Source organism: Vicia villosa, unplaced genomic scaffold, assembly GCF_029867415.1.
Source record: "Vicia villosa cultivar HV-30 ecotype Madison, WI unplaced genomic scaffold, Vvil1.0 ctg.000509F_1_1, whole genome shotgun sequence".
NCBI classification, from domain to species: Eukaryota; Viridiplantae; Streptophyta; class Magnoliopsida; order Fabales; family Fabaceae; genus Vicia; species Vicia villosa.
This window is the reverse complement of record NW_026705242.1, coordinates 197,199-209,602: the sequence shown is the minus strand read 5'-3', so window position 1 is coordinate 209,602 and position 12,404 is coordinate 197,199. Positions and strand designations below refer to the sequence as shown.

Genomic DNA, 12,404 nt, shown 5'->3' with positions numbered 1-12,404 from the left:
GCACAATCATTAACGAAATAATAACAAAGATTCAAAGCAATTACATTAACATCATTCAATCATATGCCCCAAACAATTAAAAACACGTTCATCATCAAATAAAACCTAACCTAAGAGGAATGTAGTTACTCATGTTGAAGTTAATCAATACCAATAATGTATATTCGAAAAACATGAAAAATCATGGAAGAAGAAGCTCTCCAATGACTTCAATGGCCTTCAAAAGCTCCAAAATCGCTCTAAAACGCCACTTTCAGGTATTGGTAGTCGAACCCATTATTTTTCCTCTTTCTTCTCCTTATAAAGCAATCAAAAAATGTGTCAGCGGAAAAGATGCAACGGGGGCGCAGTGCCTTTCAACGAGGGCGCGTTGCGTCATCATTACTTCAAAGTGGGCGTGTTAGAGACAACATGAGCGCGTTCTGGGTGCGTATTTTCAGGGGCTTCAGCATGCTTTTGATCCTTCTTTATATCATTTTTCTCACAAAGTCCTTTTTTTTTACCGAAAAACGCTTTTTTTTACTTAAATGCTTCTAACTTGCTCAATTCTTGTTAAAATTCGTCGGTTTTTCTTGCTAAATGACGTGCACTGATAGCTCGTCATCACAATTCCAAACTTGAATTGTTGCTTGTCCTCAAGTAACCTCATTGAAATTTTGTCATAAATAAATTAGAAACCTTACCACATGAATGTTACTTGCTTTTGTTGATCGAGATGCCCGTTCCCTGCTTTTCTTTAACTAATTCATTTTAGTTCATCCAGCACCAATACTCAACATATCTCTCTACTCACCACTATGCACTCAATTGCAAGAGTGTTCACTCAATCACATACAAGAGTAAAAATCAATGAGTTTGTAAGTTATATGCAAAATCAGGCAGATCATATTTAAGCACACACATTTGAGGATTTTTAAGGTTGTATTTTGACTTATGTCTGGGTAGGATAACTTTTGTATAACTGGCTTAATCTTTGGAGTTAGGTACCTCTTTGTCTATTGATTATCTTTTTCCTTTCATATCACTCCTTCATTCATATTGGGTACTAGAGATTTTCTAATGTTCTGGTCCTTTTCTTTCTCATTTTTTTTTTTAAATTCCATGTTTTTGACATCTTATTTTTCTCTTTCCTTTTCTTTTTCTTTGATCAAATTCTCTAGTATCCCAGCCCCAAACTTAAATGTTGCTAACTTACATTTGCATGAATACACTAAGAAAAAGAAATAAGTAAACAATGGAAATATTTGGGCTTAAGCCTCACTTGCTCAAATATTTGAAGGTTGAGTACAATAAGTGGTGTCCCTTTTCTTCATCAATCATCACTCAATTTTGATACTTCAATCTTGATCACTTTATTCGCTTTTTTGTGTGACTACTTTTCTATTTAATGGTAAGGTAGTAACTCAACCGAAAAAGAAACAGACACAAATAATTCATTAATCAGGGAAAACAAAATAGTACAAAATTAAGGGCAGAGCAATTTATAGTAGCTTCCCCTCTTCATCAGTTTGGTACATACGAGATACATAACAAAACAAAAAGAAACACAAATAAAACTGCTAAATCATATACTATCGTCAGGGCAACAGAAGTCACGAAGTCGATTGCTACTTCCACTTCTCTTTAGATTTTCTACACATTCATCACACACATTAAAAATTCCAAAACCCTAAAAACTCAAAACATGCTAAAATTTAAAATTGAGTAAAATTAAATTAACTCGACTAAAAATAAAAAATGTTACCAAATTGTGGGTTGCCTCCCACGTCGCGCTTATTTAAGATCCTCAACTTAACCGTTTGTTCCTAGTTAGGGCGGCATGGATGATAGGAAGAACAAATCATCCTTCTTCTTCCTCTTATTTGGTTGGATTCCCATGAACTTGAGGAATCTGTGATGTGGTTCCCAATTCTTCTTCGACTCAGTAATAGCGAAAGCATAGACGTAGTCCAATACTATATCAATTTCTTCGCTTCCATCTACTTTGTTTCCAAAATAGTTTTTGGGGATATGTTGTTGTTGAAAATGTTTAGGTTGAATATCTATGCCTAAGTAAATTTTTTCCTTTGAAACTACATTAATAACTAGACCATATTCTCTTGGTCTTCTTCCTCTTTTCCCAAGGCTATTCTTCACCTCAGATTTTTCTATTTCTGATTTATTAATTTCATCTAGTGGTGTGCATGTGTCTTCTTTTCTCTCTCCACTAGTCTTTTGAATAGAACTTGTCACTCCACTTCTTGACTCAATGGATCTACGATTCTCATTCTTCGGGTTATTCACAATATTACTGATAAATCCCTCACTCTAACTAGCATGAGTTACCATTTGTCGCGACAACTGACCGGTTTTCACCTCTTCAACGTAACTCTCTGGTGTATAGTGACCATTTTGGTAACCTTCACTACATAAATCATATTGTATAAATCCAACATGATTATCATTTTCCGAACTCAGAGTCAAGTTCGCAATTTGCTTTTTTAAGGTATCAAGCTGTACAAAAAGCACATGTCAAAGATTATCTCCATTGTACATTCCTTCTTTACCTAACACTTACAATCAAAAGACAATTACCTTAGTAGCAAAGTACTAGCTGATAAAACTAGTTAAGAACATAAATTTGGAAATTAAACTAAAATGAATAAAAGGAAAACTAATTACAAAAATTCAAAAACTAAAAATAACTAAATACAAAATTTACGAACGTCGCACACTGTTGCCTTGTTGAAAATATCAACAATCTCCAACAACGGCGCCAAAAACTTGATGGACAATTTACTAGCAAATATTCTAGTGTTGTTAAAGAAGTAATTAAAATAAATCTGTCTCCATAGTGATTGCAAACTTTAAATAAGGTACGTTGTGCAATGTAATTAAAAACAGTAAATAGGGGTTTTTTCAGGTTGTTTTGGTCAAAAATGCAAGAAAAGAGTTTTATTACGATGATGAGAAAAACAATCAGGTTTTATTATTAAAATCATCTATTACTACTTGATTGATGAAACCTGCATTAACAGACTTACAGTGAATACAAAATTATATGACATATTAACACTACCACAACACCCAATCCCTTGGCGTGTAGCTCACTATCCTAAATGTCAATTCTCGATCCCTCAAGCAAATTGTAACGCCTGACTAGGCAACATTGTAGGTCAGATAAATATTCCTATTGTCAGTAGTCACTAATATCAAGATCAATTTGAATGTCGTAACAAGCAAAAGACAATGTGCACAATCATTAATTGAATAATAACAAAGATTCAAAATAATGACATTAACATCATCTGATCATATGTCTTAATCAAGTCAAAACAGGTTCATCTTCAAATAAAACATAACCTAAGAGAAATCTAGCTACTCATGTTGAAATTAATCAATCCCAATAGTGTATATTCGAAGAACATGAAGAATACTTGAAGAAGAAGCTCTCTAATGGCTTCAATGGCCTCCAAAAGCTCCAAAATCATTCTAAAACGTTATTTTCAAGTCTTGGTAGTTAAACCCCTTATTTTTCCTCTTGCTTATCCTTATGAAGCAATTAGAAAATGTGTAACCAAAAAGCTGTAGTGCGGGCGTGCTGCATCATCATTACTTTAGCGCGGACGCGTAAGAGACAACATGGGCACGTTTTGGGCGCATGTTTTCCAAAGGCTTCAGCCTGCTTTTTATCCTTTTTTAGCAATTTTCTCACCAAGTCCTTCATCCAAAAGCACCTTTTCAACTTTTTTCACTTAAATACTTCTAACTTGCTTAATTCTTATCCGAATTCATTGGTTTTTTTGCTAAATGATGCGCACTGATACACCGTTATCAACACACCTCACACACACACACAATTCATTTGTTTTTTAACCATGTCTCAATTTTTATGACTAAATTTATTCTAAAAATACATTTTCGAAATTTCTGTAGAAATACATTTTCGGAACCTACTAGTGATGTACTCCCTCCGTCCCGAAATATAAGAGAAAAAAATGCATTTTTCTTGTCCCAAAATATAAGAGAAAAAATCATCTTTCATTTCTTTCAAGGTAAAATTAAATGCAAATTGCATTTAATTTACATTCTCTCTCATCATTTCTATAACCAACAACCAATTAGAATTTTTTTTACATCTTCCAAAACACTTTATTTTAAGAAAACTATAAGTCAAATGATTGTGTTTTTACTTTTCTTAATAAACGTGATTTTGTTTTTTTCTCTTATAATTGAGACGGAGGGAGTAGCTGGATATGATATGGTTGTCTTTTTCATTTTTCCTCTGGACATTGGCCCATTATTTTGATTCCTTTGTGTGTAAGTTGTTGTAGTATTTCAATAACTGGGTTATGTTTGCTTTCATTCACGCGCTTATGTAAATGTTAGCTAAATTTACTATTCTTGTAATTACTTGTGTCAGGGTTGATGATTTCCCTTGTAGTGCTAAGCTTGATGACATACAATTTTGGAGCATGCATACATTTGCTAGCCGCTAGATTCTGTCTCTTTTTGTCGACAAATTCTTACAAGTGAAGGAGTTAGTGTGGTTAAAAAGTATTTTACAATATATGGGAGGGTGTCGTACCCCAATTTTTGTCCTACGAAATTCATTTCATTCTGACATGTCACGCTCATATTTCGTGTGCATTCATGGTTCAATTGTCGCATTTTTGCATATTTTAATTCGAGTTACCTTTTTCTTTTCTTTTTTTCCAAGTTTCATTTTAGACTCCATAGTTCTTGATATCATAAAAAAAACGTGTGATTTAATTTAGTTTAATGTTATAAAAAATATATATATAAAAAAAATTGGTTTTTAGATCATTTAATCTATTTATTTTTATTTAGGATTATTACTTTTTTTATATATTTATTTTAGTTAAATCCATTTTTTAGTTTATTATTGATAATATAAAAAAGAAGATACAGTTTGGCCCAATTTGCAAAAGTCCAATTTCATTTTTATTCTATTAGCTTTATTACAAGTCAAACAAAAAAATAGTACAAAAATAAACAAAAAAAAATTTTTGTCTTCCACGGTTTCTCACATCTCAACTTCACTTTGTATCCTTCCCCATTACACTCCAAATACCCTGCACAAAAGATGCCAAAGACTATACCAAATTGGCCATAACAGGTCCCTGCATCAAAAAGCCATGAATCAGTATACCTAATCAGTTCAAAATTCAACAAATTCCCCCCCCCCCCCCCCCAAACACGAATTTTTTGCACACCTGCCATAGCTGGGAAATTATATTCCCCAAATGCCACACTCTGAAATTAAATTCCCAGAATGCCACAGCTGAAGGCCATGTCGCCATTCAAGATGGAGAAAATGGTGGGCCCCATCTGCTGAATGGACCATGTCGCCAATCAGGGTGGAGACATGGTGGGCCCCACCTACAAAGTGAAGCATGTCGCCATTCAAAGTGGATACATGGTATTTTCTGATTTTTTTCGTTTTTGTTAATTTAAATATTTTTGTTTTGTATAAATTATTTTTATCATATATATTTATATTATATAAATCCAATAAATTATTTAAATAGTTTAAAATCATTTTTTTAATTAATTAAAAATTATGTTAATTCTTTTAAACATAATTAATATTTAATACTAGTTATAATTATTTTTAATTAATAAAATTATAAAATATTTTTTTTAAAACATAATAATAATATTAATACAACTTAATATGTATAATAAATAAAAAAATAGTAATTTAGAAACAAATATTTTTAAACTGAATAATATAATATTAATACAACGATGAATACAAAATATTAATTTATAAGCAAATATTATTAAACATAATTAATACTAATAATACAAATACGGAATTTCATACATCTCATTTCATACAAATAAAAAATCAGTGATGACGGTGACGATCCAAATAACCATCAGTACCACATTGAGGTGCTCGTCGCTGACGGTCACCATGACGTAATTTTTGTTCTTCTTCAGCTTGAGCAGGGTCGTCTTGTTCTTGTGTTTCTTGTGTTGGAGGTGGAGGAGGAGACCAAATTTGATTTATCATATCAAAATTATTGACGACATAATCACTGACATTAAGATCCAAGTTTAAGTTTGGGGTGGATTGTGTTTGCGGCGGGTCATGGTGGATCACGGTTGGGACGTAAGAAGTGGTGGGTGGTTGGGTGTGTGAGTTTGAAGGGTTTTGTTGGATGTAAGGGGAATCAAAGTTTGAATTCGGAATAGGTGTGAATTGCATGGGTGGACGAATATAGGTCTGTTGGTGTTGGGTTTGGTAGTTATAATTTGTTTGAGAGCGAGATGGGGTGTATTGTGTGTAGGAAGAGTATTGTGGGTCAACGTAAGGGCTAGGAGTATGTTGTTGGGAATAAATGGGGTTAGGATGTTGTTGTTGGAAGGGTTGGGGTTGAGGTTGTTGTTGGAAGGATTGGTGTTAAAGTTGTTGTTGAAAGAATTGGGGTTGATGTTGTTGTTGAAAGAATTGAGGTTGAGGTTGAGGTTGTTGTTGAAATACTTGGGGTTGAGGTTGTTGTTGTTGAGACCCACTTGGATGGTTTGTCAAATTTAGAATTGAACGGGGGTCAGTGAGATAGTGTTCGTACGATGCATATATGAATGGAAGCGACATATACCAATGCATGTACTCTGCTGATGGTTTTGTCTCCTCTTGTAATTGAGTTCCCTGCAACGTATATGATTCTCTATCAGTCCAACATTGTTGCTCGTCGCGATAGAATTCAGTCCATGGTGTTTTGCGGGACTTGTTTGTTTTCATCTTGTGATGTTCTTTGAGGCACACTGGTGTATCGGGTATATTTTGTACATAGCCAAATTGAAGTCTCACTCGATCACTTTGATGCATTTCAACAAGATGGAAACAAATTATATACGTTTTTGCACTCCAAATCAAACTATCTTCAAGTCGTGGGGGCGGAAATCCTAGATACGACCTCCAAATAAACTGGCAAGTATAATTAATTGAATAAATTAGTTAGTGTAACGAAATAGAGTTAAAACAAAATATATTCTCAAAAGAGTTGATGAATAAAAACCTGATCTGGCCGCATGTGATCAATTTGAAACATGTATCCTTGGAGATAGTTGCGTGGGTTGTTATTGAATTTCTTGCCTTTAACGCACCATCTAAATAAAATTAAAAAATATAAAAATTATTCAAAAGTAATTAAAAAAATTAAATAATGAAATTAAATAATATTTTACCTCGACGCATGAGGAAATGTTGGAGCGAACGCAGTTTGAGGAGAAATAATAGGCATCCGTGTAAATGCCCAAGCTTGAAGAAGTAAAAGACATCCTGATATTTCTTTTACTTTGAATTCACAATCTTTGCACATCTCCCTGTACAAGTGACACAAAACAGCAGAACCCCAACATATGTGCCACACTGATTAAAATCAAAGAGGAATTGTGACCATTTTGGATGGACGTGGCTGCCGCTTTTGTCGGGAAATAAAAGTTGTCAAATGAGAATCATTATATAAATTCGAGCATATCTCATTTTATGCTCTTCTGTTGAAGCTTCTGTTGGTCTATTTGCTTCTGCTTGATAATTGTCTTTAAGTCATGTCAATCTTACAGCGGAACCATGTAAAGCATTTTGTGGTGGTGTTTCCCCTACGATTGCAGGCCATACATCATCTAGCTCAAAAGGACCGTTTAATTGCGTACCTTCAATAGGAAGGCCTAGTAACATGCTAACATCCTCCAATGTGATGGTGCATTCACCAGTTGGAAGATGAAAAGTGTGAGTTTCTGGCCTCCATCTTTCTAATAACGCCAAAATTAAACGATTGTCGATTTGGGTTGAGGGTATATTTGTTACGTGGTATAAACCTGACGAAACTAGATACATGATGATTGCAGAATATGGCTCCAACTTTTGGTGACTTCTACATCTAAACCCTTGTACATGTTCATCATCTAGCTGTAATAAAAAATAGTAACGTTACATCTAAAACACTAAAATGATAAATATTTACGAATAATATTTAAGCGCTTAAACATAAACTAAAATAAAATGATAAATATTTACGAATAATATTTAAGCGCTTAAACATAAACGAAAATACTAAAATGATAAATATTTACGAATAATATTTAAGAACTTAAACATAAACTAAAATACTAAAATGATAAATATTTACGAATAATATTTAAGAACTTAAGCATAAACTAAAATACTAAAATGATAAATATTTACGAATAATATTTAAGCGCTTAAACATAAACTAAAATACTAAAATGATAAATATTTACGAATAATATTTAAGAACTTAAACATAAACTAAAATACTAAAATGATAAATGTTTACGAATAATATTTAAGCGCTTAAACATAAACTAAAATACTTACACTAGCAATATTTTCTCTCGTTCCTCTATGTTTTGAACCGATCCAAAGCAAGTTTGACATTTTTTAAGTGTAGAGAATTTCAGAGATATAAGAAGTTGGTTGAGTGTGTGAGAAATGATAAGAGTTTGTGGTGTATTTATAGGAAAATGTAGGTGGTTGGGATAGTAAATATAGGTGGGTAAAAAATAAATGTAGGTGGGTGAAAAGTAAATGGCACAATAAATAACATAGTTGAATCATAAATTTATATTAAATAACATAGTTGAAAAGTAAATGGCACAATAAATAACATAGTTGCAACATTATTTCTTTGCATGCAAACCATCTTTTATGCAACAAATAACCATCTTTCTTTACTTACAATCCATATCAATCAATTGCAATGGCACAAAATAAAATACCTTCTATTATTCATTTCAATGGAAATATCGTTACACATGAGAATATTGGGGTAGTTTTTCAGAATACAACTACCATTCTTGTCAAAGTTCATCGCAAATGTGATTTAGCGCACATGACAAAAAAAATAGAAGAAACAATGCAAAAAAAAATCAGATATATTTTATCGATATCCAATAATTGATGGAGCACGTGATAGTGTCACATACAATACTGTGAAGATCGAAGATGATGAAGATGTTACTTCAATGCTTAATTGTCACACTAGGTTCAGTGGTGGACATCCATTGGAGTTATATGTTTGTTTTCACGAGGCAGAGGAAGTTTATCCCACGCAATCGTCCCAAACACATCAATATCAACAAAGCCAGTCCTCCCTACACGGAGAGCCATCCCATACCCAACATTACGAGCAATTGTTTCCGGAAGAAGAGGTTGATGATGATAGCGACTCTGATGATCCCAGGCAACTTGATTTGTTTGGTGGTTCTAGTGACGATTCAGGTGACGAAATTATTCATGTGTCCCAACCTTCTCCAGTACTTGATTTATACAACCCACCATATTACATGAGAAATCATGTTTCCTTCGATTCTAATGTGCCTGTATTTGATTCCATAGACGACGGTCATGATTGTGGAGGTTTAGAGGAGGGCATGAATTTTGAAAACAAAGAAAGTTGTATGTATGCAATCCGTCAATATCACATTAAAAATAATGTTGATTACGAGATTTATAAGTCTGATACGCAACGTTTCCTGGTTAGATGTCGGATCGAAGGATACAGCTTCACATGTAGAGCATCATTACAAAAGGGGCGTGGTAAATGGGTTATTGGTAGAATTGGTGGACTACACACTTGCATGGCGTCTGCTATGTCACAAGATCACAACAAGCTTGACTCAAATCTTATCGCTCAAAGCATCAGAGATCTTGTCAGCGACGACGCTTCAATCAAGGTGAAAACTATTATCGCTCATGTTCGTACAGTTTTCAACTACACGATATCTTATAAAAAGGGATGGCTTGCAAAGAACAAAGCAATCGAGTCTATTTATGGAAACTGGAAGGCTTCATACAACAACCTACCAGAATGGTTGTTAGTCATGCGAGAGCATCTTCCTGAAACCGTAATAGAACTGGAAACATTGCCTGCATATTTAGATGATGGAACACAAATTAGTGGTGCAAGAATTTTTCATCGCCTTTTTTGGGCATTTCAACCTAGTATCAGAGGTTTCGCCTATTGCAAACCAATTGTGCAAGTCGATGGCACATGGTTGTATGGAAAATATAGAGGAACGTTGCTAATGGTTGTTGCGCAAGATGGGAACGGTAACATTTTCCCAACCGCCTACGCATTGGTTCAAGATGAGACAGGAGGGGCTTGGAGTTTTTTTCTAAAAAATTTACGGCTGCACGTGACCCCTCAATCTGATCTATGTTTGATATCTGATCGACACGAGTCTATAAAGAGTGCGTACAACAACCCAGACAATGGCTGGCAAAATCCTCCTTCAGTGCATGTGTATTGCATCAGGCACATCGCACAAAATTTTATGCGAGCGATCAAGGATAAAGACCTCCGCAAGAAAGTTGTAAACATGGGTAATTTATTCTATATTTTTTAGTGTTTTGTTCTTCAACCTTTAAACTCATATTTTTTTATACTAATATTTTTAATATTGCATATACAGGGTATGCTCTGACGGAGTCTACATACGCTTACTATCGGGAGGAAATCTGACAAACAGACATGGAAGCTTTCAACTGGATAGAGAATCTTCCAAGAGAAAAATGGTCGTGAGCTTATGACGGTGGAAGACGATGGGGTCACATGAAAACCAACCTTGTGGAGTCATTGAACTCGGTGATGAAGGAAACAGGGAATTTACCTATTACAGCACTGGTAAGGTCAACATACTTCAAGATGGGCACATTGTTTGGGAGGCGAGGTCATAATTGGACAAAAATGTTGTCATCAAAGAAGGATTTCACGGATAATTGCATGAAAAAGATGCAAAAAGAAGTAGAAAAATCTCACAATTATAATGTCCCGAGTTTTGATCGTGAGAGAAACTATTTCGTCGTCCAAGAGACAGTTAATAATAACGAGTGCCGGCCACTTACTTATTATAACGTCGACCTCCAAAAACAAACATGTGACTGTGGGAAATTTCAAACTTTTCATGTGCCCTGCTCGCATGCCATTGCAGCTTGTTCTCATGTCCGACTCAATTATCAGATGTTTATCCCTTCTGTATTTAGAGTTCGAAATATCTTCAAGGTATACGAACAAAGCTTCATCGGTGTTCCCAAAGAAGATCAATGGACTCCTTATCAAGGTGATATTCTTTTACACAATGAAAGAATGCGATGAAACAAAAAAGGTCGCCCAAACAGCACTCGCATTAGGACTGAAATGGACACCGTTGAGAAAGTAAAAAGACGATGTGGAATCTGTCAAGGATTAGATATGCGGAAAAAATGTCTGCATCGGCCAAATGCAGCAGGCCCTTCTAACTAGTTAGACATTCTTGAGTGCTTTAGAGATTTTGTTGTATTATTTAGTATTAATTATCATTAATAATATTTGTTTTTAATTTAATATTTTGTTTTAAAGTTGATTTCGTATTAAATAATATCTAGTATTAATTATGTTAAAAAAAATTAATTTATAATTATAATTAATTAAAAAAATGATTTTATACCATTTAAATAATTTATTGAATTCAAATAACATAATTATATAACAAAAATATATTAAATATATAACAAAAATATTTAAATAAACAAAAACGAATTATATAATTTATAACAAAAATATTTAAATAAAAAAAACGAATTATATATTAAATATATAACAAAAATATTTAAATAAACAAAAAAGAATTAATTTAATTTTTAATTAATTAAAAAAAATGATTTTAAACTATTTAAATAATTTATTGGATTTATATAATATAAATATATATGATAAAAATAATTTATACAAAACAAAAATATTTAAATTAACAAAAACGAAAAAAAAATCAGAAAATACCATGTCTCCACTTTGAATGGAGACATGCGTCACTTTGTAGGTGGGGCCCACCATGTCTCCACCCTGATTGGGGACATGGTTCATTCAGTAGATGGGGCCCATCCTTTTCTCCATCTTGAATGGCGACATTTCCGCTGTGGCATTCTGAGAATTTAATTTCAGAGTGTGGGGGAATATAATTTCCCAGCTGTGGCAGGTGTGGAAAAAATTCCCCAAACACATTCTAATTCCTCTATAAAAGAAGAACAAAAACACAGTAACAAAGGGACACGAAAAAATCACATAAGAAACTCTGTTAAAATCTGTCTTCAATCTCAAAGCCATCAACCTATGCAAAAACCTCTGCACAGAAACCGAACCTCACCTCTCTGAAAACCGCAACTTACCTTCAAACCTTTGTCCACACACCTTCATTACACCTCACCAACAATCGACCTCCCTCATAACAACTCGGCAGCCACCATAAAGGCTCCTCAACACATTCATCCCCAACACTAACATTCATTCACCCTTCAACACTGAATATCAACAACACAACGACTTCAACGACAATCACCGAGACAAATTGCAACAACTCTGTTCTTCAGAATCGTTTCGATCTCCATCATA

The 12,404-nt window shown here is 33.8% G+C and overlaps 1 protein-coding gene across 1 annotated transcript; it reads left to right on the top strand.

The window, feature by feature from the left end:
• Positions 1 to 9,615: 9,615 nt before the first annotated feature.
• Positions 9,616 to 10,499, top strand: LOC131629112 (uncharacterized). The gene is made up of 2 exons (XM_058899916.1): positions 9,616 to 10,360; positions 10,450 to 10,499. The coding sequence occupies exons 1-2, from the start codon at positions 9,616 to 9,618 to the stop codon at positions 10,497 to 10,499; spliced, it is 795 nt and encodes a 264-aa protein (XP_058755899.1).
• The last annotated feature ends 1,905 nt before the right edge of the window (positions 10,500 to 12,404 follow it).